The sequence below is a fragment of the Elephas maximus genome, chromosome 9 (assembly GCF_024166365.1).
Source record: "Elephas maximus indicus isolate mEleMax1 chromosome 9, mEleMax1 primary haplotype, whole genome shotgun sequence".
NCBI lineage: Eukaryota > Metazoa > Chordata > Mammalia > Proboscidea > Elephantidae > Elephas > Elephas maximus.
Window position 1 is genome coordinate 72,405,793 of NC_064827.1, and position 26,530 is coordinate 72,432,322.

The following is a 26,530-nucleotide window of genomic DNA, read 5'->3' on the forward strand; positions in this document are numbered from 1 at the left end:
TTTACCAGGGTCACGTGGCTACTAAGTGCCGGAGCTCAAATTCAAACCCAGGTCTGTCTGACTTCAAAGCTTGTGTTTTAAACCGGTACTCTTTGCTGCCCAGTGGCAGAACAGTTGTCTTTTCATTAGCCCTTCTCCATTTACAAAGTGCTTTTGCATCCCTTACCTTATTCAGTCCTCCCATAACCCTGACAAATAGCTTTGTCATGTGTATTTTACAAATGAGATTGTGGTCCAGAGAGTTTGACTTGCCTAAGGTCACATATCTAGGCAATGCTGGAAACGGGACACTTTCCTATGGCTTTTCTGAGTTTGGTGCCTTTTTCTCTTCACCAGAGAGTTTTATAGTTGCAAAGGATGAAAACTTGGTCTGACCTATCATTTTGTAGTTGAAACAAAACATAGGTAGGAGAAATAACTTGTCACAAATAATACAAGTTTGCAAATAAGCCAGTGGTAGAGCTTCCACAAAAGCTGTTTGAATACAAGGTGGTTATGAATCTTAAAAGAGGTGATAGGGAGTAATGGGGTAGGAATACTGGAATCCAGACCTCCTAGCTCCTAGGCAGAAACTCTAACTTCACCTATTAAAGTTTCTCATCCCTCCTTTGGCTGTTTATGGTCAGATACTGCAAATAACTGTACATGGCACAGACTTAAGAGAAGGAGTCCTGGTTGCGACATGGTTAAAGCACTTGGCTGCTAACCGAAAGGTCAGCTCCGAACTCACCAGCTGCTCTGCAGGAGAAAGATATGCCAGTCTGCTTCCATAAAGATTTACAGCCTTTGGAAACACTATGGGGCAGCTGTACTCAGTCCTGTAGGGTCACTGTGAGTCAGAATTGACTTGATGGGAATGGATTTTGGTTTCTGGGACTTTTCCAGAAGAACATTCCCTATCGCTTAGCGAAAATCTGGCAAACTAAGGGATAATAGAGGCAGTATTGGGAAGTAGAAACCAGAACTAGATTCCAATACTTGTGCCATTATTGTGACCCTGGGCAAGGACTTAATCTTTTTGGACTTTCATCCATGTATTTATCACATTTATTAACATCATCTGGGTTCAGGCACTGTGCTAGACATTGAAGATATGACAGTGAACAAGTCAACCATAAATCAGTTCTTGTAGTGCTTATAAGTCTATGGGGAGAATTAGACAATAATCAAGTAATTACACAAATACAAACTGATATTGTTAAAATACATGCTATGAAAAATGTGGTGTGTTATGAAAGTGGTCTGCAGGAGACCTGATCTGCTTGGGGTGGAAGAGGTGGTTGAGGAAGTGATGGTTAAGCTTAAATCTGAAAGTAAAATGGGAGGTAGTCAGTTAAAGAGGTGGAGGAAGATCATTTCAAGCAGATTCAAGAGCAGGTTTGAAGACCCTGGAGTAGGAGGAGCATTTGAGGAAATGAAAGATCATTTTGCTTTTTTTGTAAACTATGGGTGGTAATCGCTACTGTTTGGTTATTGTGAGAATCAGTGGAGATAATGTGAAAGTATTCTATATAATAAGGGTCTGTATGCATGTACATGCACATTTATAAAAATGGATATAAACTAATATATAGCTGGATTGGGAGGAGTTGCTGGGACAGTGGATAACCAGGACTGAATTCATCATCTAGTTATTTCCAAAATTAAAATGTATCTTCTATAAAGAACAGGACAATTCAAATTTTTAAGACTCTCAATTTTAGAAAAAGAATGTGTGCTTCAAGTCATTTTAAAAAAGTATTTCAATAGTATGAATAATAACATACCAAAGAAAGCAAACCCATTGCCGTCGAGTGGATCCCATCTCATAGCGACCCTAGAGGACAGAATAGAACTGCCCAATAGGGTTTCCAAAGAGTGGCTGGTGGATTCAAATTGCTGACATTTTGGTTAGCAGTGGAGCTCTTAACCATTGTGCCACGAGGGCTATTTTGCACCTACTCGATGCCAGACACTGTACTAGTGCTTTATGTATACAGGAAGGTTTAGTGGTTAAGAACACAAATTATTTATTTCTCTGTGCTTCTCTTTTCTCATCTGTAAAATGGGGATAATAATGGTACTTACGTAATTATCATGAGTTTCAAATGAGTTAATGTATTTAAAGCACTTAGAATAGTTTTGGGCACATAGTTATTACATATGTGTTAGCTATCATAATAATTGTTATTACTGTCTTTTTTAGAGGCTGATTAATATCACCTTGAAAAAGACGTTGTGGAAGCTAGCTCAGGGGGTTAAATGACCTACTCATTGTCACACAGCTAGTAAATGGAGGAGCTGAGACTCAAGTTCAAGACTGCCGCCAAAGCCCAGCCCCTTTCTGATGTGTTATTTCTGAGTATATGTTAATTTTGTTGGATAATACTTGGGCTACCAGAACATTTTCTTTCTTCAACTTTAATTCTTCATCTGTGTAGAACCGAGTGTTAAATGTGTGTGTCCTTAAGGCAAAGGACCCAAGGGAGTGCCCTTGTTGAACTTCCACTTTGAAATTTCCTGACTTCTGTGCAGTTAAAATATACGCCTTAAGCATTTAAGCAATGTGGTTTATTTATAGAGTTACCTTCCGGTTCACGTGTACTGGGTCTGCTTTTGGGTGCTGTGTTTTCTGTCAAAGGTTGTTTATTTCTAACCCATTTTGATTTCCTGTTGCTTTGTGGATTCATATTGTGACCTGTGACAGGAACACCAAGAAACCTATCTTAAACGGAACAGCCAGATTCAGACCCTGTAGATTAAAAAACCAACAGAAAACTACACATTATTATACAGCCATATTTGGATATCAATGTGGGTTAGGCATTGGCTATATTAGGCAAAAACCTAGATATAGAAACCTTGTTCAGAGCCAAACTTTTGTGAATGGTTCTGCTGAAATAGGGCAGGGCTGTTAGCTTCATGCCCTTGGATAGTGACAATTTTTTGGGCCTTAGATTCTAAATCTGTAAAACGAGGATTATTATACTTCCTTTGTGACATTATTGAGCAGATTAAATGAAATAATATGGATAAAGTAAGCAGCCTGGGCCAAGTCTCAGTTGTTGTTAGTGCTGTCAAGTGGGTTCTGACTTATAGTGACCCTGTGTACAACAGAATGAAACAGCGCCTGGTCCTGTGCCATCCTCACAGTTGTTGCTGTGTTTGAACCCATTGTTTGCAGCCACTGCTGTGTCAGTCCATCTCATTGAGGGTCTTCCTCTTTTTTGCTGATCCTCTCCTAAGCGTGATGTCCTTCTCCAGGGACTGGTCCATCCTGATAACGTCCAAGGTGTGTGAGATGAAGCCTTGCCATCCTCACGTCTAAGGAGCATTCTGGCTGTACTTCTTCCAAGACAGATTTGTTTGTTCTTGTGGCAGTCCATGGTGTATTCAATATTTTTCATCAGCATTGTAATTCAAAGGCATCAATTCTTCTTCAGTCTTCCTTATTCATTGTCCAGCTTTTGAATGCATATGAGGCAATTGAAAATACCAAGGCTTGAGTCAGGTGTACCTTAGTCCTCAAAATGACATCTCTTCTTTTTAACACTTAAAAGGTCTTTTGTAGCAGATTTGCCTAGTACAATACGTCATTTGATTTCTTGACTGCTGCTTCCATGGGCATTTATTGTGGATCCAAGTAAAATAAAGTCCTTGACAATTTCTTTTCTCCATTTATCATGATGTTGCTTATTGGTCCAGTTGTGAGGATTTTTGTTTTCTTCATATTGAGGTGTAATCCGTACCGAAGGACGTAGTCTTGGATCTTCATCAGTAAGTGCCTCAAGTCCTCATCACTTTCAGCAAGTAAGGTTGTGTCATCTGCATAATGCAGGTTGTTAATAAGTCTTCCTCCAGTCCTGATGCTGTGTTCTTCATATAGTCTAGTTTCTTGGATTATTTGCTTAGCATACAGATTGAATAAGCATGGTGAAAGGATACAACCCTGGTGCACACATTTCCTGATTTTAAACCACACAGTATCCTCTTGTTCTGTTTGAATGACTGCCTCTTGGTCTATATACAGGTTCCTCAAGAGCACGATTAATGTTCTGGAATTCCCATAGTCATAGTGTTATCCATAATTTGTTATGATCTATGCAGTCGAATGCCTTTGCATAGTCGGTAAAATACAGGTAAACATCTCTGTGCTTTCAGTCAAGATCCATCTGACATCAGCAGTGATATCCCTCATTCCATGTCCTCTTCTGAATCCAGCTTGAATTTCTGGCAGTTGCTTGTTGATGTATTGCTGCAACAATTTTTGAACTATCTTGAGCAAAATTTTACTTGTGCGTGATTGTCTTAGTCATCCAGTGCTGCCATAACAGAAATACCACAAGTGGATGGGTTTAACAAAGAGAAATTCATTTTCTCACAGTGTAGTAAGTTACAAGTCCAAATTCAGGGTCTCGGCTCTAGGGGAAGGCTTTCTCTCTCTGTCGGCTCTGAAGGAAGGTCGTTGTCCTCAATCTTCCCCAGTCGAGGAGCTTCTCAGGCACAGGGACCTCCATGTCCAAAGGATGCACTCTGCTCCTGGTGCTGCTTTCTTGGTGGTATGAGGTCCCCAACTCTCTGCTTGCTTCCCTTTCCTTTTATCTCTTGAGAAATAAAAGGTGGTACAGGCCACACCCCATGTAAACTCCCTTTACATCGGATCAGGGAGGTGACCTGAGTAAGGGGGGTGTTAGAATCCCACCCAGAACCTCTCAATATAAAATTACATTCACAAAATGGAGGACAATCACACAATATTGGGAATCATGGCCTAACCAAGTTGATACACACATTTTTGGGGGGATACAATCCAATCCATAACAGTGGTATTAATGATATTTTTGATAATTTCCACATTCTGTTGAGTCACCTTTCTTTGGAATGGGTACAAATATGGATCTCTTCCAGTTGGATGGCCAGGTAACTGTCTTCCATATTTCTTGGCATAGGCAAGTGAACACTTCCAGCGTTGTACTTGTTTGTTTAAACATGTCAATTAGTATTCTGTCAATTCCTGGAGCCTTGTCCTTCACGAAAGCCTTTAGTGCAGCTTGGACTTCTTCTTTTAGTACCATTGGTTCTTGATCATATGCTACCCCCTGAAATGGTTGAATGTCGACCAATTTTTTTTGGTACAATGTTCCTTCTATGTTCTTTTGATGCTTTGTGCATCATCCAATATTTTCCCCATAGAATCCTTCAGTACTGCAACTTGAAACTTGAATTTTTTTTTTTCAGTTCTTTCAGCTTGAGAAATGCTGATAATAAAATGAGATAGTGATGTATGTAAAACACCTACCATGGTGCCTGGAGTATAGTAGTTGTTTAATAAGTGGTAGCTATCATTATCATCATGGAGCCCTGGTGGCGCAGTGGTTGAGAGCTTGGCTGCTAACCAAAAGGTCAGCAGTTCAAATCCACCAGCCACTCCTCGGAAACCCTATGGGGCAATTCTGCTCTGTCCTAGAGGGTTACTGTGAGTCAGAGTTGACTCAGCGGCAATGAGTTTGGTTTGGCTTGGTTTGGTTTTTTATTGTCATCATTTCTTTTTTTTTTTTTTAAATGAGTAGCACAGACAAATAACTTCTCCGGGCAGAATTTTTAATAACGATGGATTCTAGATGTCAGTGATCACTGTATGTAGTCAGTAAAAACAGACCTGGGTGAAAATGAAAGTCTGCTTTTACTGACTTAGTACAGTGATCATGGACATCTGCCATCCACGGTATTAAATTTCTGCTAGGAGAAATTGTTTGCCTGTGCTACTCACTTTTTTTTAAAAGAAATGATGATAATCATACAACCAAAACAAACCAACCCACTGCCGACGAGTCGATTCCGACTCATAGCGACCCTATAGGACAGAGTAGAACTGTCCCATAGAGTTTCCAAGGAGCACCTGGTGGATTCGAACTGTCGACCTTTTTTGGTTAGCAGCCATAGCACTTAACCACTACACTGTCAGGGTTTCCGGATGGCTACCATTTATTAAGCAGCTACTGTATTCCAGACGGAAACCCTGGTGGCGTAGCGGTTAAGTGCTACGGCTGCTAACCAAAAGGTCAGCAGTTTGAACCCGCCAGGCGCTCCTTGGAAACCCTGTGGGGCAGCTCTGCTCTGTCCTGTAGGGTCGCTATGAGCCAGAATTGACTTGATGGCAATGGGTTTGGTTTGGTTTGGTTTATATTCCAGATGGAGCCCTCGTGGCTCAGTGGTTAAGAGCTTGGCTGCTAACCAAAAGGTCGGCAGTTCGAATCCACCAACATACCTTGGAAACCTTATGGAGCAGTTCTACTCAACCCTATATGGTCGCTATGAGTGGACATCGACTCAACGGCAATGAGTTTTTTTTTTTTTTAAATATGCCAGGCACTGTGGTAGGTGTTTTACATGTGCCACCATCTCATTTTATTTTAAGATTAGGGTTATTTTTCTCATTTTGCAGATGCAGAAAGTGATACCCAGAGAAAAAGAGCTAATTGCTCTAAGTTGAAATTTGCATCCAAGTTTGCCTGACTCTAGGCTCCTTGTACATCAGTGATGACATACAAGGTTTCTTTATTAGTTGTGTCTGATGCTGGAACGAAAGGCTTTGAAAGGAAGAGTCATAGCTATCAATAAGTATCCTTTTTTGGGCTCTTTCTGTCCGCCAGGCACTGTACCAAGTGTTTTCTATGTGTAACCTTATTTTTTCCTCGCAGCTTGTGAGAAATACGTATCATTGCCCCCATTTTACAGTTGAAAAAAATCAAGACACAGAGAGGTTCAGGGGCATTTAGGCAGTGATGGAGGCAGGATTGGATTCTAAGACATCCTGGCTGCAAAGCCCATCCCCTTAAGCACCCCATTTATATACATAATCAGATTTTAGGAGGGGATTTTTTGTTAAATGAGGTGTGAAACTGCCTTTCAAAGATAGCAACCTCCAGGTATTTGGTGCTAATGGTTCTTAATTTTAAAATGAGTGATAGCCTGATTCCTGGCAGAAGCTGTTAATACTACATTTGCCAGTTAGCAAGGCCTTTGTTCTGTCCCAGAAGCCATAATATCTTTCCATGGTCAAAGACCTCAGAAATATAATGTGTAACTTGTATTAACATAGAGAGAGAGAGAAAAAAAAAAAAAACCAAACCCATTGCCATAGAGTTGATTCCGACTCATAGCGACCCTATAGGACAGAGTAAAACTGCTCCATAGGGTTTCCAAGGAGCACCTGGTGGATTCTAACTGCTGAGCTTTTAGTTAGCAGCTGTAGCACTTAACCACCATGCCATCAGCGTTTCCAGTGTAGAGGAGGGTGGCATTTTCAAGACATTTAGTTCTATCACATGGAAGACCTCAAACCTCAACCATGCTTCAGACTCACATTGAAGTGCATTCAAATTGGTAATCAGTGCATAAGGGACCAAAGAGAATTTTAATTAATGCTGTTGTGTGAATTTTCCAGTCATTTTATGGCTGTTGAAATGGTTTTCTTATTTAAAGTCCTCTTTCAGAACTCTGTCTTCCCTCTTATGGTATAATTTTCTCAGTATTTTGTGCCTTTTCTCATACAAGGTTTAATTAATGTCAGTAAGGCTTAGGCTGCTGCACCATTCTCTTAACTCTGTCTTCCCAGTGTTCTAAAAGGCATTTTGGTGCAGTAGTGTCATGGATTGAATTGTGTCCCCCCCAAAAAATATCTGGCAGCTTGGCTGGACCGTGATTCCCAGTATTGTGTGATTTTCTACCATTTTGTCATCTGATGTGATTTTCCTATGTGTTGTAAATCCTGTCTCTAAAATGTTGATGAGATGGGATTAGCGGCAGTTATGTTAATGAGGCAGGACTCAATCTACAAGATTAGATTGTGTTTTGAGCCAGTCTCTTTTGAGGTGTAAAAGAGAAAAGCCAGAGACGGGGACCTTATACCACCAAGAAAGCAGCACTGGGAGCAGAGTTCCAGCATGGAGAAGCTCCTAGAATGGGGAAGATTGATGACAAGGACCTACCCCCAGAGATGACAAGAGAGAAAAAGCCTTCCCCTGGAGCTGGCGACTTGAATTCGGACTTCTAGCATCCTAAATTGTGAGAGAATGAATTTCTCTTTGTTAAAGCCATCCATTTGTGGCATTCCTGTTATAACAGCACTAGACAACTAAGACAAGTGGAAGGAACATGGACTTAGGGGTCCTATAGACCATAGACAAGTTACTTAAATCTCTCAAGCCTCAGTTTCTTCATCCTGTAAAATGGGGCTGAAAATAATACTTCCTTGTACAAAGGTTGGGGGGATTGTTGTTAGCTGCCATCAAGTTGGCCCCCAACTCATGGTGACCCCATGTACAATGGAATGAAACGCTGCCTGGTCCTGCACCATCCCCTTGGTTGGTTGTAGATTGGACCATTGTGATCTATAGGGTTTTCATTGGCTGATTTTTCAGAAGTAGATTGTGAGGCCTTTCTTCCTAGTCTGCCTTTCTTTGGCAACTCTGTTGAAACCTGTTCAGTATCACAGCAACATACATTGGCTGGGAATTGAATCCAGGCCTCCCACATGGAAGGCAAGTTTTCTACCACTAACCCACCAGTGTTCTCTAGGGAGAATGTATTTAAATTGCCTACTACAGAGATCAGATTATAGTAGTAACTTGGTAATTGGTAGCTGTTATTTTCTGAAGCTGTAATAGGGTCAGTTTTACTGGTTCTCATTTTTGTCTTATTCTTTTAGCAGATGCTGACAAGGATTGTCTTCAGTTATGGCCTTAGGATTAAGGTGCTCCCGCTTGGTTTATCCTGCCTTTTGCAACTCCCTTGCAGCCCTGACCAGACCTGTTTCAGAAGTTACACTGAAGGCAGTGAGTGGAAGACAAAATGACCATAGACAATACATGGCCTATCCAGCTTTACCAGTCCGCCATTTTGCTACCAAGAAAGCCAAAGGTAAAGACATATGACCTTCCCCCTTCTCTCCTCTTTCTTATGTTTAGTTAGTGAATTATAGCTGTAAGATGTCTCAGAAACTGAAAAAAAACCCAAACCCATTGCCGTTGAGTCCATTCTGACTCGTAGTGACCCTATAGGACAGAGTCCTATAGGTCCTGATAGCTCCTGATCCAAGGAGCACCTGGTGGATCAGAACTGCTGACCTTGTGGTCAGCAACCTCAGTTCTCAGAGATGTACTAAATTTCTCCCCTTGCTCATATGAGGAAATGGTGCCTCAGATAGTTAATTGATTACCTTAAAAGGTCACAATTGCAGAGGTGGTATTAGAACCTAGGGCCTGTTTTCCCATTACCATGCTGCCTCCTTATTTGCTGTTTTGGTGGCTCAGAAAATGCCTAATTTCTTTCTTTAAGTAAATTAGAATAATTTAGAATTAGAGGTATAAATGCTAAGCAGATCAGATCAACACATTCTCTCCTTATCTGAAGATCTATGTTGCAAGTAAAATTAAAGCCAGAAGGTTGTTGGGTGAGGGGGTATTAGAGCTGTGGGTTTAGATGGATGATCTTAATGACTCGTGTCATCTAAGAATGAGACTTTGATGTACCACAGGTTTGAGCTTAAATGTCACTTCCTTAGGGAAGCCTTCTCTGACCTCTTAGACTAGATCAGATCCCATTACATGTCCTCGTGTACACAGTATTTTACCTTTGGTGTACGTAGCACAGTACAAATTAATTAATTAACAATTAATTACTTATGAAATTGATTATTATTTGCTGTCTATCTTCTCTGTTAGACCCTGTGAAGATAGGATCTGTGTCTTTCTCTAATAAGCACCTATCACAGGGTCTGGCACAGTCTGTATTAAAAAAATTTTGTTGAATGAATGAATGAGCGACAGAAAATTGTCACACAGACCAGCCGTTCGCAGGAGTGGGTCAGGGAGTCCACTCCAAAGGATGGTGTTAGAAAAATGATGTTGAGTATTTTCCCACTGACTCGTCTTTCCTAGTTTCATGACGACCTTCCCCTTTCTGAACATTAACAAATTGATGAAAGCATTCATCCTTATAAGACTTATGTTCTCTTAATAGTGATAATTCTTGGTCTAAGGTTACATTATATTTTAAAGAAACTGTTTACATATGTTTACTAATTTGATGCTTACAATTATCTGTTGAAAGAATTCTAATTACCCACTGAAGCACAGATCTCACCGTTTCACTGATGAGGAAACTGAGGTACATTTGTGAGAAATTTGCCTATGGTCATGTCTAGCTGGTGGTGGAATTAGAAACCTTCAGCTCCTGATACCCACAGCATTGCAGTCTTCTAGTACATTAGGCATTAACCAGTGAGTAAGCAGCATCTTTTCATATTTTATTGGCTATTCAGTCTTTTCTTCTTTGATTGCCTCTTTAAAAAAGTAGGTTGTTTGATTTTTTTTCTTTTAGATTTATTGAATTCTTTCTATGTTATGGATGCTAATTCTTTGTTGATTATGTATGTCACAGTTATGTACTTTTTATTTATGGTCTCGTTTGTTGAGCATAAGTTTTTACGTGGTCATATCTTCCTGCCTTTTCCTTTATGGTTTGTGCTTCTGTGTCTTCTGTACGAAATACTTCCCTATCCTGAGGTCTTAAAACTATTCTTCTGTACTTTCTTCTAAACATTTTAAAGTTCTTTGCTCTACACATTTGGGTTGTTAATCTATATGGAATTTATTTCAGAATATGGTGTAAGATAGGGAATCTAAGTTTCTTATTTATATGGGTAATAAGTTATGTCAGCACCACTTACTGAATAGACAATCTGTTACTCCCAGATTTGTAATGGCCCTTTGTCATACATCAAGTATCATTGTGGATTTATCAGTTTCTCCTTTTAATTCTGTTAGTTTTTAGGCTATAATACTGGGTATATTTAAGCTTAGAGTTGTATCTTTCTGGTGAATTATTTCTATCATCATTATGAAAACAAAACCAAACCCATTGCTGTCAATTCCAACTCGTAGCGACCCTATAGGACAGAGTAGAACTGCCCCATAGGGTTTCCAAGGAGTGGCTGATGGATTCAAACTGCTGATCTTTTTTGCTTAGCAGCTGAGCTCTTAACCACTGTGCCACCAGAGCTCCAAAGTAACCCTTAGTGTTTCTAATAATTCATTTTACATTAAAATCTGTTTTGTTTAATATTAATATAACTACACCAGTTTTCTTTTGGTTAATATTTGCTAAGATTATCACTTTTCCATTTATATATATTCAACTTTCTGTGATCTTGTGTTTTTGGAAAACCTCTTGTAAATTGTAAATGGCTAGATAAAGAAAAAAAATCTCACAGAGAATGACAGCTTTTAACTAGTAATTTTGGTCCATTTATATTTATTGTGATTGTTGAGCATTTTGTATTTGTATCATTTTATTTTGTACTTTATCATGATTTTTCTTTATTTTTTCTTCTTTCCTTCTTTCTGTTGAATTAATCAAATTTCTTTACTCCCCTTTTTCATCTTTTCTGATTTGGAAGTTATACATTCTGTTTTTTTTTTTCATTTTTTTAGTGGTTACCTTTAATTTCTTTAACTTTTTATAGAAATAAGAAAAAGACTTGGGATTATAAAATAGGACAGCCATTTTGGAAGATAGTCTGGCAGTTTCTTATAAAACTAAACATAAGCTTGCCATATGATCCAGGAGTACCACTTCTGAGTATTTGCCGAAATGAGTCGAAAACTATGTCTACTTAAAAACCTGCACACAAATATTTATGGCAGCTTTATTCATAGTTGTCAAAAATTGGAACCAACTAAGATGCCTCCAATAGGTACTACAAGTTGTGGTACATCCCTGCAATGGAGTATTATCATCAATAAAAAGAAATGAGCTATGAATCTATGAGAAGACATGGAAGAACCTTAAATGTATATTGCTAAGCAAAAGACCAGACCAAACCCAAATTGATTGCCATTGAGTTGATTTTGACTCATGGCAACCCCATGTGTTACAGAGCAGAACTGCTTAATAGGATATTCTTGCCTGTAATCTTTACAGAAACAGATTGCCAGGCCTTTCTTCCATAGCACCGCTGGGTGGATTTGAACCGCCAACCTTTAAGTTAGTAGTTGAGCACAAATCATTTGTGCTACTTAGGGACTACAAGTGAAAGAAGCCAGTATGAAAAAGCTACATATTCTATGATTTTTTTTGAAAAGGCACATCTATAGACAATAAAAAGATCAGTGGTTTTGGGGAGTTTATGGGGAGAGAAGGAGGGATGAATGGGGCACAGGGCATGTTAGTGCAGTGAAACTGTTCTGTATGGTGCTGTAATGGTGGACACATGACATTATGCACTTGTCAAAACCCATAGGACTGTACAACACAGAGTAAACCCTAATGTTAACTGTGAACTTTAGATAATAGTAATGTGTCAACATTGGTTCATTAATTATTACAGTGTACCATAGGAATGTAAGATGTTAATGATAGGAGAAATTATACAGGAGGGAGAGAATGTTAAACGAAAAAAAAAACCCTAAGGAAAAGTGAAAATATCATGAGTATAACTTAATAGTTTTCATATCCTAAAAACACCCACCAGTACGCAGATTAAAAAACAAGAACATTCCAAGCACCTCAGAAGTCCCCTTTATGCTCCCTTCTAGTAATTACTACCCTCCAAAATTTTTTTTTTTTTTTTTACTCCTTATAGGTAACTATTCTGACTGCTGTTGGCGTGGATTAGTTACTACGTCTGTTTTTGTACGATACAGTATGTCTTCCTGTATCTGGCCTCTTCACTGAGCATTGTTTGTGAGATTCCTTTAAATTGTTCTGTGTACTTGTAGCTCATTATCTCTCATGCCTGCATAATATTTAATTGTGTGAACATACCACTATTTATCCATTCTAATATTGATGAGCATAACTTTAAATTCTAACATGTGTAATTGATTTTAAAAGTCTAAAGTTAAAGATTATCAGTATGTTTTTACTAAACAATATGAAAAAAAAAATATGAGGACCTTGGAAATCTTTAACTTTGATCATCTTCTCCTTTCTTGTTTGTGATTATTATTCATTATTTTACTTCCATCTTGTTTTTAACCTTCTCAGGGATTAAATTAGACTTTCTTATTCATATCATTCTGCATAGCCAGTGTTTGTTTAGATTTACTATGCCTGCCAGTTTTTTTGCTCACCGTTGCTGCTTCTCATTCCTTCCTTCTGGATTCAATTTCCTTCTTCCTGAAGTATACCCATTATTATTTATTAACGTGAACCAAAAAAACCAAACCCATTGCCATTGAGTTGATTATGACTCATAGTGACCCTATGGAACAGAGTAGAACTGCACCATCAGGTTTCTAAGGCTGTAATCTTTGTGGAAGCAGACTGTCACATCTTCATCCTTTGGAGTGGCTGTTGGGTTTGAACTTCTGATCTTTTGGTTACCAAGTGAGTGCTCAACCACTGTGCCACCAGGGCTTCTTATTTAGGTGAAGACATGTTAAATTCTATTTTTCTGAAAATAACTTGAGTTCACATTTACTATTAAATAATAGTTTTGTTGGGTATAGGATTGTAGGTTGGCTGTTTTTTTGTGCTCTTAGCATTTAAAAAAATTTTTTTAATTGTGCTTTAGGTGAAAATTTGCAGAGCAAATTAGTTTCCATTTCAATAGGTTGTACATAAAGTGTCCTGTCGCATTGGTTGTATTCCCCACAATGTGCCAGCACTCTCCCAATTTCTGCCCTGGGTTACCCTGTTTTCTTTCATCCAGATTATCTACCCCTTCCTGCCTCATCTTTGCTTTTGGGCAAATGTTGTCTTTTTAATCTCATATAATTGTTCTAAGGAACACATTCCTCTCTGGTGTTATCGTTTATTTTATAGGGCTGTACTATAGGGTCGTTGTGAGTTGGAATCAACTTGATGGCAACGGGTTTGGTTTTTTTTTTTTTAATATATGGTTTGGCAGAAAGGTGGTCTCTGGGAATGACTTCAGTTCTAAGTCAGAAGGGTGTCTTAGGCCCATAGATTGGGAGTCCTCCAGTCACTGTCAGACCAGTAAGTCTGGTCTTTTTTTGTGAACTTGATTTTTTGTTCTACATTTTTTTCCCACTCTGTCCAGTACCCTCTGCTGTGATCCCAGTCAGAGCAGTTGATAGTGGTAGCTATGTACCATCTAGTTCTTTTCTGGTCTTGGGGTCATGTAGGCTGTAGCTCATGTGGCCCATTAGTCCTTTGGACTGATTGCTCCCTTGAGTCTTTGGTTTTCTTCACTCCACTTTGCTCCGGTTGGGAAGAGACCAATAGTTGTATCTTAGGTGGCTGCTCTCTATCTTTTAAGACCTCAGAAGCTGCTCACCAAAGTTGGATGCAGAACATTGTCTTTATGAACTGTGTTGTGCCAATTGATGTAGATGTTCCCCAAGTCTGTGGTCCTTCACCTTTGAGCCTAGGAACTTCATCCCGCTAGGTGTTTGGGTTGTATCTAAGAAGTTTTCATGACTGTGTTCCTTATGTGCTCTATTGTCTATATTACTATACATACAGCACTTACAATTATGTATATGGAAATATCTACAACCAAACCTCCCTCTTCAGGTTTGGTTTGGTTCAGGTGCTCCCTCTCATCCCCCACCCCCCACCTCTTTAACATACCTGCTAGCCTATGTATCAATTTGTAAGTTATTGTTTGTTAGTACCGTTGTTGAAGGATTATCTATGTCACAATAATTAATAGTTGCCCTTTATTCTTACGTTCTCTCAGTGTCTTCCTTTGCCTTTGTCATGTTATGCTGACTTCCCTCATATTGCATATTGCCTTTCGTTTTATCAGTATTAACACGTGCTTTTTATCTAGTTAGTGGTTTTCCCTCCTTCTCCCTCCTATGCCTGGTAACCATCAAAGAATTTGTTTTTCCCTGTGGGTAAACCTTTTCTTGTTTTTTTTATAGTAGTGGTCTCATACAATATTTGTTCTTTTGTGATTGACTTATTTCACTGAGCATAGTGTCCTCCAAATTCACCCATGCTGTGAGATGTTTCGTGAATTCTTCATTATTCTTGACCGTTGCATGGTATTTCATTGTGTGTATGTACCACAGTTTGTTTATCCACCATCCATTGATGGGTACTAGGTTGTTTCTGTCTTTATGCTGTTGTGAATAATGCAGTGAACATGGGTATGCATATGTCTATTCATGTTGCAGCTCTCATTTCTTTAGGGTATATACCTAGGAGTGGGATCGCTGGATCATATGGTATGTCTCTTTCTAGCTTTCTAAGGAAGTGCCAAACAATTTTCCATAGTGGTTGTACCATTTTAAATTACCACTAGTAGTTTATAAGCTTCCAATCTCCCCCCAACCTCACCAACACTGGTTATTTTCTGTTTCTTTGATTAGTGCCATTATTGTTGGGGCGAGATAGTATCTCATTGTAGTTTTGATTTGCATTTCTCTAATGACTAATGATCATGAGCATTTCTTAATGTGTTTGTTAGCTGCCTACGTGTCTTCTTTGGTGAAGTATCTGTTCATATCCTTTGTCCATTTTTTGATTGGATTGTTTGTTGTTGAAGTGTTGAAGTTTTCTATAAATTTTAGAGATTAGATCCTTGTCAGATGTGTTATAGCCAAAAAATTTTTCCCAGTCTGTAGGTTCTCTTTACTTTTTTGGAGAAGTCTTTTGATAAGAGCATAATTGTTTAATTTTAAGAGGTCCCATTTATCTATTTCATCTGCCATTTGTGCATTTTTAGTTAGGTTTGGTATTCTATTATGCCATATATTAGGGCCTCTAGCATTGTCCCTATTTTTTCTTCCATGATCTTTATAATTTTACAGTTGTATAGATAGAAGACACATAATTACAGTTTTAGGTTTTATATTTAGGTCTTTGATCCATTCTGAGTTAATTTTTATGTATGGTGTGAGGCATGGGTCCTGTTTCATTTTTCTACAAATAGAATCCAGTTTTGCCAGCATCATTTGTTAAAGAGATTGTCTTTTTCCCATGTAATTGATTTTGGTCTTTTGTCAAAGATCAGATATCTGTAGGTGGATGAATTTGCTTCTAGGTTCTCAGTTCTGTTCCATTGGTCTATGGGTCTGTCGTTGTACCAATACCAGGCTGTTTTGACTACTGTGCCGTATAGTAGATTCTGAGATCAGGTATTGTTAGGCCTCCTTCTTTTTCTTCTTCAGTGGTGCTTTACTTATCTTGGGCCTCTTTCCTTTCTATGTAAAGTTGGTGAGTAGTTTTTCCATCTTGTTAAAAAAATGCTGTTCAAATTTGGATCAGGATTGCATTGTATCTGTAGATCACTTTGGGTAATGTTGACATTTTCACAATGTTGAATCTTCCTATCCATGAGCATGGTATGTTTTTTCATTTATATAGGTCTCTTTTGGTTTTTTGCTGTAGTGTTTTGTAGTTTTCATCGTATAGGTCTTTTATGTCCCTGGTTAGATTTATTCCTAAGTATTTTATCTTTTGGGGGGCTATTGTCAGTGGTATTATTTTCGTGATATCCTTTTCAACGTTCTTTTTGTTGGTGTAGTGGAGTCCAACTGATTTTTGTATGTTGATTTTGTATCTTGCTACTTTGCTGAATCTTTTTATTAGTTTCAGTAGCCTTCTTGTGGAATCTTTGGGATTTTCTATGTATAGGATCATATCTGCGAACAAGGATAGTTTTGCTTCTTCCTTACCAATTTGAATGAATGCCCTTTCTTTCTTTTTCTTGCCTTGTTGTCCTGGTTAGGACTTCCAGTACAATATTGAATAAGAGTGGTGATTTCCTGTCTGATTTCCCATTCTCAAGGGGAATGCTTTCAATCTCTCTCCACTGAAAGTAAAGTTGGCTGTTGTTTTGGTATAAATGCCCTTTATTATGTTGAGGAATTTCCCTTCTATTCCTATTTTGCTGAGAGTTTTTTTTTATAATGAATGGGTGTTGGACTTCATCAAATGCCTTTTCTGCATTGATTGAGATGATCATGTGATTCTTTTTTTTTATGTGGTAGATTATATTGATTGATTTTCTAATGCTGAACCATCCTTGCATACCTGGTACGAATTCCACTTCATCATTATGTATTATTTCTTTGATATGCTGTTGAATTCTCTTCACTAGAATTTTGTTGAGATTTTTATGTCTATATTCATGAGGGGTATTAGTCTGTAATTTTCTTTTTTTTAGTGGTGTCTTTGCTTGACTTTGGGATCAGGGTTATATTGCCTTCATAGAATGAATTTGGGAGTATTTCTTCCTTTTCTGTGCTTTGAAATAGTTTGAGTAGTATTGGTGTGAGCTCTTCTCTGAATCTTTGGTAGAATTCTCCAGTGAAGTCCTCTGGGTCAGGGCTTTTTTTTTTATTGGGAGTTTTTTTTATTACCTCTTCATTCTTTTCTTTTGTTATCAGTCTATTTATTTTCTGTACTTCAGTTTGTGTTAGCTTAGGTAGGTAGTGTGTAGACATTTGTCCAATTTCTTTCTGCTGCTTACTGGTTGGTTACTTTGGGCAAAACGTTTAAATGACCTGTACCTCCAATTTCTCATGTGAACAACAACAACAAAAAACCAAATTCATTGCCGTTGAGTCGATTTTGACTCATAGCGACCTTATAGGACAGAGTAGAATTGCCTCGTAGGGTTCCCAACGAGCAGCTGTGGATTTGAACTGCCAACCCTTTTGTTTAGCAGCAGAGCTCTTAACCACTGCACCACCAGCACTCCTCTCATCTGTACAGTGGGGATAATCATAATCATTATTCTTCCTACCCCAGATAACTGTCATGAATATCAAATAAAATAGTGTACTTGAAAATGCATTGCAAACTATAATATGTTATACAAATAGCAGAGGATCAAACTCATTGTGATATTCAGTAAAATTTGTTGAATTAATCTCAGTAAATGTTTGTTGAATGTTCAGCGAATGTTCAATTCAGTGAATAACAAGTGTAAGGTAATAATATTCCACTCTTATTTTTTTTCTTCTTCCCCTACTCTACCATAAAGAAATGCAAGAATACTTGTATCATTCATGGGAGTGATCTATGTGTATACATTATAGAACGTATGTGAAAAATCACTATGATTGTTTAGACATGTTCTGATTTTATTCAGCTCGCAATGCTGTTTTCTTAAAAATAAGCCATTGTTGTTGATTTTCTAAAATATAAGCTATTGTCACTACTGCTGGTAGTGTTTAATATCTCTAAACTACTGTTGATCTTTTTTTTCAGTCATCAGGTACTTTGTGTATCTGTTTCCTATTATTCATTTTTAAATGAATTAATATATTTCCTGTCTCTCCAATTAAGTTATATGGAGACAGCCTAGTGGAAATTTCATGGGTTTAAAATTTAGGCAGATCTGGGACCATATCCTGGCTTTTCCATTCCTGACCTTTGATGTTAGGCAAGTTACTTTACTTTTCTTGTATTCTGTTTATTTTTCTGAAAGTTGAGTGATTAATTCACTGTGGAGTGCTTGTTGTATAGGTAATACTCTTTGATGCATTTGAATCACGTATTTTGTATCTTTGTACCATCCTTGCAGTAGTTATTATAATCCCTGTTTTACAGGTAGGGAACTGATAGAAAGGTAGAGTAACTTGCCTAAGATCCTAAAGCTAGTATGCATCATAGGCAGGATTTAAACCTGGGGTGTCTGATTGCAAAGCCTGTACCTTCATTAATATCTGAGAAAGTATTTCTCATAGTTCTTGGCACCTAGTAAACACTCAGTAAATGTACGGTCTTTTTTAGGGCAGTGATAATGTTTTATAATTTCTTACACTTGGCATTTTGCCCTGTACACAATAGGCACTCCATAACTAATTGCTTATTGTCTCTGTTTAAGCGGCTGTTCTTTTATTCACCGAATGTTGACTTTCTAGCCAAAGGGAAAGGACATTTGCAAACCAGAGTGAATATTAACACTACCTTAGTTGAAGATATAATCAACTTAGAAGAAGTGGATGAAGAAATGAAGTCTGTGATGGAAGCACTTGAAGATAATTTCAATAAGACTCTCAACATAAGGACCTCACCAGGTTAGTGACTGAACGAACGCTTCGGGGAGTGGTGTAGTGGAAAGAGCATGGTTTGGCAGAGTTGAGTTTTAGTCCCAGCTTTGCCACTTACTAACTAGTGACTATGGGTGGTTACTTTACTTTTCTGATCCTTAGTTTCCTTTAAAAATAGGGATACAGTACCTACCTCAAAGCTTTGGGGTGGGTATTAAATTAAATGAGATGACATATGTGAAGGGTTTCGTACAATGCCTAGCACATAATTAACACTGTATTTATTTATTCATTCAACAAATATTTGTCTGTTATGAACTAGGCATTGTGCTAATGCACAGTGGTGAACAAAAATAGGTATGGTCTTTGTTCTCATGGAACTATCCTTTCAAGAAATGGGAAATGTTATTATGACTGTACTATAAACACCTCTAGAAAGTTAGTCTCACAATAACTGGCTTCTTTGGTCTGATTTTTCCAATTTCTTCTATTTGACAGTTCTTATCCCTTACTGGGAACCAAATGGCTGCAAACCTGCCCAGCTGAGGCATTTCTATACGCCTGAGTTTGACCAGGAAGATTCCGTTTGGGTTAATAACTTCCTGAAAGTGGCTTTTCTAAGTGGGAAATGTCAGAACTGTCTAGGTGAACTGTTTGCAGATGTGATGGAGAAGTGAGTTGTCAGCTAATGGTGCAGGCAGGCAGGAAAAATCCAATTGCTGTTAAATTGGCCTTTTGGAAATTGTCATCATCCTAGAGTCAAGCCTAGGACCCCCTCTGAAGGTGTCTGGAATCTTGGGCTGCTCGCACTCACATCTTGGTTAGGATAGTTTATAAGGAAAGTAGAAAATATTTCATGAACTTGTTCTTAAGGAAACCAAATGAAGAGTACAGCTCCATATATAAACACTATCAGAAGCTTACTGAGTTCAGAGATGAGACCCATCGTGAAACCAGAAGACCATTCCCGTCATTTGTCAATCTTTGGACTGGGGCATTTCTGCCTTTGCTGACAGTAGAGCGTGCCATTCAATCTCTCCCAACTGTTTATTTTAAACTTGCTTATTATTTTAGGTATGAAACTGATAAAGTGCTCTGTCTCCCCAGTGCTTTCTGGCCTGTTAACATTCTGCAGCCGAAACCAGAGAGCAGTTTGAGAGTTGCTGAGGGAGAAATGTGATACTTAAAATTAGCCAGCAAGCTCCACTATTGTTGAACTTAAAAAGATGATGGGCCTGGAAAGAGGTTGGGAGTGTAATTTGTTAAATGTTAACCTCTGAGAAAATGAGGGGCAGGAATGAGGCTGAGGGAGATTCTCACTGGGGACAGATTGAGGGTAAAGGATTTGATGCATTATGTCAATATGGATTTAGGGAATAGGAACCACCACAATTGCATACTGAAAAGCCCATGTTGGGACTTCTGTGGCTGAATTAAGATCCTTTTCAAAAGGCCTCCCATTGGTATTTCCTCTTTGCTTCTTTCTTTCCAGGGTTATGTTTGTGTAACATTTTATGTAGAATTTAGAGTAAGGAAGAAACTGGGTAAAACAGGCTGAGTTTAGCCAGTCTTTTTTTTGCCAGATTCTTCTAAATCTTTCATTACCATCTGAACCAGCAGGCACTTTTCCTCTTAGACCTCCATCTGTTCACCAGTGATTGTTATCTCCAAGACAGTTGATACTTTTAAACAGTTGTCTAAGGTATGGTTTACTCGTTTGTTCATTCTTGCTCTCTCTCTTATCCATCCATCCATCCATCCCTCCATACATTCACTCATTCATGAAAGCATTACTGAGTACTTTGTGCTGATTAGCTTTTAATAGGTGCTATGGAAGGGTTGGAAACCCTGGTGGCACAGGGGTTAAGTGCTACGGCTGCTAACTAAAGGGTCGACAGTTCGAATCTGCCAGGCGCTCCTTGGAAGCTCTATGGGGCAGTTCTGTTCTGTCCTATAGGGTCGCTATGAGTCAGAATCAACTCGACGGCACTGGGTTTATGAAAGAGTTGCAGTGGGTTGGAATCAGCTTGATGGCAAACGACAGCAAAAATGGATACAGAGAGAAAAGACATTATGCTCACCTTCTAGGAGCCTAGAGCCTAACGTGAGAGGACAGACAAGTAAACCAACATGTATAAAACCATACAGCAAAGCAGACTGGTTAAGATCATGGCTTTGGAGTCAGTCAGACCTGGGTTTTAGTTCAACTCCATTATTAAGAGCTGTTGTGACCTTGGGCAAGTTATTCTCTATGCCTCAGGTTCCTCATCTGTAAAATAGTAGAAATATTGACAACTATCTCATCAAGTTATTGTAATAAGGACAACAAATTATAGAAAGCATTTAGTACAATGGCTGGCTAATAGGAAGTGCTCAGTAAATATTGGCTGTTATTATCACTATTAAAGGGGTGTGTATGGAATGCTTAGGAGCACATAAAAAGGGTTCATAACCCAGCCTAGGTGGTCAGACAAGATTTCTAGGATTAGGTGCTACTATTCCACTGCTGTCACGTTGATTCCAACTCATAACAACCCTATAGGACAGAGTAGAACTGCCCCATAGAATTTCCAAGGCTGTAAATCTTTATGGAAGCAGGATGCCACATCTTTCTCCCACGGAGTAGCTGGTGGGTTCAAACCAGCAACCTTTCAGTTAGCAGCCAAGTGTTTTAACCACTGCACCACCAGGGCTCCTTAGATGCTATTATAGTTGAGTGTTAAAGAATGAGTGGGAGGTATATGAGCAAAGGGAGCTCTGAGTAGGAGGAAAAATATATGCAAGGGTCCTAAGGCAAGAGAGAACAGAGTATATTACAGAGATTGTAAGTAGATTACTTTGGTTAAAACATAGGAGAATGTCAAGAAGTAATAATAATAAATATGTGTTGGGCACTTCTGTATGCCAAGACACAGTTATAAGTACTTTACATTTATTGTTGTTGTTGTTAGGTGCCATTGAGTTGATTCTAACTTATAGTGACCCTGTGCACAACAGAACGAAACACTGCCTGGTCCTGCGCCATCCTTAAAATCGTTGTTATGCTCAAGCTCATTGTTGCAACCACTGTGTCAGTCTATCTCATTGAGGGTCTTCCTCTTTTCCGCTGACCCTGTACTCTACCAAGCATGATGTCCTTCTCCAGGGACTGATCCCTCCTGACGATAGTACCTTACGTACACCATTTCATTTAATCCTCATAACAGCCCTCTGAGATAAGTGCAATTTTTATGCCTCATTTACAGATCAGGAAATGGAGGTCCGCAAAGGTGAAGGGATCTGCCCAGGGTTACACAATCAGGAAGTGGTGGAGTTAGTATTTGAACCCAGGTCATCTGTCTTCAGAATCATGGTGACTGTTACCATTATACCTCCTGATTTTTCCAGATTGAAGCTAGTGGTGTCAGCAGCCTTCTATCCTGCGATGAAATTGAATCTAGTCGAGTATGCCAAATCAGATCTTTGGGCCATTGTATAGTATTGCCATTATTCTAACAGGAATTTGCCAGGACAACTCTAATTTGTTTAAAAGGCCCATTTCCCCCGCTTTCTCTTTGTGTCACAGAATGAGCCATCCGTGAGTAGTTCCACTGTGCATGGTAAGGCTCTTCTTTTACTTCTTGTTTGCATAGGAAATCAGGGAGTTTGAATAATGCTTCTTTTCCGTCTATAACTGTAGCTTTACTTGCTTTCCTTCTTGGGTTTCTGAAAATTTTGCCCAGGGTTTTTCAGAGTTCAAATTTCGATGAAAATGGTGAGACCTAGGGAAACAGCAAAGTGTTAATAGTGTTGTTTTGTTTGCTTATTTTTAAAGGTGCTTGTTTCTGAAGGTGATGTAAATTCCAAAATCAAGGTAGTGTAAGGGATGGCTGCCTCTCAGAATCATATGGTGAACTTAAAAAAAAAATTGCAACTTCCCGCAAAATCACAGATCCCCAAGCCCCTACAGAATCAAGATCTCTGAGGGTGGAGCCCAGGAATCTTTATCAGAAAGCTCCCTGGGGATTCTGATATACAGCCAAATTTGAGTTCCACTGGTACAAGGGAGAAGGAGCTCTGGTGGCACAGTGGTTAAAGTGTTCACAGCTAATGGAAAGGTCGGCAGTTCAAACCCACTAGCAGCTCTACAGGAGAAAGATGTAGCAGTCTGCTTCTGTAAAGATTACAGCCTTGGAAACCCTATGGGGCAGTTCTGCAGTATCCTACATGGTCACTATGAGTTGGAATTGACTGAACGGCAGTGGGTTTTGGGTTTGGTGTAAGGGAAAGGGCCCTTGATTGGAACTGGAATTATACACAGTTGAGCTTGCGTCTTGGCACTTGATTGTTTTTCCTTTTGTTAGCTCTATAATTTTGGGCCAGTCATTTAACTTCGTTTAACCTCATTTTTCTCATCTGTAGAATGTGGTTAGTAATACAATGTTGCAGGGTGGATGTAAGAACTAAGATAATAAGAGGTACCTTTATTTGTGCATACATTTTACTACTTCGTATACTTGTTTATATTTTTTAGCTACAGTCGTCACGTTAATCCTGTAAGGTAGTTATTTTTTGACTGATTTGGAAACCAAGGCCCAGAGAAGATAAGTAACTTGGCCAAGGTTTCTTAGTAGTAAATGAATGAGTTGCTAGAGGGGTGACCAACTTCCCAGTTTTAGCACTGAGAGTTTTGTGTCCCTGGAAACCTCTCAGGCCCAGGCACATCAGGACAGTTGGTCACCCTAGTTGCTGGTAAGGAATTCCAACCTACTTGAAGCCTTGGTGGTGCAGTGGTTAAGAGCTTGGCTGCTAACCATAAGGGTGGCAGTTGGAATCTACCAGCCTCTCCTTGGAAACCTTATGGGGCAGCTCTTTTTTTTTCTTTTTGGTCTGTCGGCATTCAAAGCTCTTTTCATCACATGATATTGCTGCTGGCTATGAAAGCCTCTTAAATAGTCTTGGCATATTGATGAAAACAGAAACAAAAAACCCAAACCTGTTGCCAATGAGCTGATCCTGACTCATAGTGACCCTATAGGACAGAGTAGAACTGCCCCATAGGGTTTCCAGGGAGCAGCTGATAGATTCAAACTGCTGGCCTTTTGGTTAGCAGCTGAAAGCTTAACCACTGTTCCACCAGGGCTCCAGGCATATTGATAAGGGATCCATGAATATTGAAGTGAATCTGTATTAGAATGTATTTGAATCAGAATTAGATAAGGACTTAGATGTTGGGGTACTCAGACCCCTCTGAGTTCTAAGACCCTATAAATTTTTTTTTTAGGATCCCTTGATAATATTACTGTGGTAACTTCTGATGGGAAGCTTGCTTTAAACCAGATTGGCCAGATCTCCATGAGGTCACCCCAGCTGATTTTGGTGAACATGACCAGCTTCCCAGAGGTAAGGTGGCATGCTGATAGGGTCACTCTCCATGGACTCTTCTGGAATGGAAGTGGCTGGGTCAGGTCAGGAGATGTTTCTCCAATTTGAGAGAAAACAAGAGAGGAGGCATAGTAAAAGGGACTTAAGGATAAGGAAAAGCCCTCTTCCTGTTTCTAAATTCTTGTTTTGTTAAACTCAGATGCTGTAGGAGCCAGGCAAGTAGTTTGAATACTGAAACAGGCCCCATCTAAGAAAAACAAGAGTGGAAATGCAGTGATTGGCACTTGCAGTGATGGGGAGGGGGCTGTGGTAACTGGAAAGCCTGTGCCCTGTCTGAAGGAGGCAGCCTGGGCTCAGCTCCTGCTGATGGTTACTAGGCAGAAATGTAGCCCTAACAATCAGTCTTACTGGATATTGCAATTTTTATTTCCAGAAGAAACTAGTACCCTAAATTTTTATGTGAGATCCTTTTTAAATGTTAATAACTAATTCACTTGTCTTTTTTAAAGACTGTGAGGCAAATAAAACATATTAATGGGCCAGATGTGCCTCTGAGCCACGAGTTTGTGACCTCTGCGTTAGTATCTGGAGCAGTCCCTTCAGAAATTCATATTCCTTTCAAACTGGACTGACCATTGCAGGATATCACACAGAACACAATGCTGCCAAGGCTGGAAGGTGGGTTGCATTTGATTATTGCAACCTTGAGACTTTATGATTCTCAGTCTAGTTGAGGAAGGTGATTGGGCTTTTCCCTATTGGTCCAGTAGGAATTGGCCTGCATCAGGGGTTCTAGAGGACCTGGGATTTGATCCCGTTTCTACTACCAACTGGCTGTTTGGCCTTGGTCAAGTTGCTTCATTTTTTGGGCCTCTATTTCCTCATCTCTTAACATGAGGTGACAGGAACTTGAATTTCTTCCCTGTTTTGATCGTCTATTTCAGTAATTCCATCCCAAAGACATAGACCAAAGTTGGACCTGCTGGATTTGACACACTTGGTTAGAGATATGAGAATGGGAAAGCCTTTGCTACGAACAATCTTTTTCAAATCAGAGGGCTCTTGTAGCTAATGCACCAGGCATTCCATTACCGCTTCTATTACACTCCATTCTCCATATTGCAGCTAAAGTGAGCTTTTAAAAATAATGTATTGGATCGTGCCATTGGATCATATTAAAAATATTAAGTATTAAAATGTTAATAACTAATTCACTTGTCTTTTTTAAAGACTGTGAGGCAAATAAAACATATTAATGGGCCAGTATTAAAAATAATGTATTGGATCGTGCCATTCCCATGCTTTCAATTTATCAATGGCATCAAATAATCTTTAAGAACAAGTCCAAAATCCTTACTGTGGACTTGAAGACTTTGCATGGCCTGGCCCCTGCCTATTTTGCCAGTCTTTCCAGTTCTATTTTGTGCCACCATCATCCTTGCACTCCACTCTAGCCATACTGGCCTTCTTTCAGTTCCTCAAATGCACGAAACCTTTTCCATCCTCAGCCTTTGCATATGATGTTCTCTTTGCTTGGAACACTCGTGCCTGCCTAATTGCTACTCATATTTCAACAATAGCTTAAATGTCACTTTCTCAGGGAACTCTTTCTTAATCTCCACAATCTAAATTATTCCTCCACACTAAGCTCTCATATAGCACGGCCCTTTTTCTTCACTGCAGTTATTACTATTAATGATTACACATTTATTTACATGTTTATTTTTCATCCCACTTCCACTAGGTTGTCATTTTGAAGTGTAAGAATCATATCTGATTTAATTCATTGTGTTCAGCAACTAATACAGTGCCTAGCACATGGAAGCACTCAGTAAATTTTCCTTGACTAGATGCTATGGGGCAGCTCTACTCTGTCCCGTAGGGCCGCTATGAGTCGAAATTGACTCAACAGCAGTGGGTTTTTTTTTTTTAGATGAATACTTGTCATTAGGTTCAGGAAAGGGAGGCACTCATTCCTGGTGTTACGGAGGAGCAACGAAATGGATGAGAAGGGAACTATCAACTCTTTCCCTTTCTGCCCTCACCCCCCCAACATTGAGGCCTTTCCCCCTTGTTCCTCTAATCCCGTAGGCACCGTAGGCCAATTTAGGGAATAGCCTCCTAATTACACAGCTTGAAGGCCTCATCAGGCAGATTGCTTTTCAGGGCCAGCCACTTCTGTTGTTAAATAGCAAATGCCATACACA

General features: G+C 39.2%; 1 protein-coding gene across 5 annotated transcripts in view; it reads left to right on the forward strand.

Annotated features, from left to right (window-relative positions):
• The window catches only part of MRRF (mitochondrial ribosome recycling factor), a 103,987-nt gene that overhangs the window by 442 nt on the left and 77,015 nt on the right, over nucleotides 1-26,530 (forward strand). For 4 of the 5 annotated variants that reach the window (XR_007518796.1, XR_007518797.1, XR_007518798.1 and 1 more), the window contains exons 2-4: nucleotides 8,693-8,901; nucleotides 18,831-18,986; nucleotides 24,223-24,341. Coding sequence is in view for 1 of the 5 variants with exons in the window: in XM_049897256.1 (XP_049753213.1) it covers nucleotides 8,718-8,901; nucleotides 18,831-18,986; nucleotides 24,223-24,341 (459 nt within the window). In the remaining 4 variants the exon portion in view is untranslated. Of the gene's footprint in view, nucleotides 1-8,689; nucleotides 8,902-18,830; nucleotides 18,987-24,222; nucleotides 24,342-26,530 lie in introns of all 5 variants that reach the window. The other variant, XR_007518795.1, reaches the window with a different exon arrangement.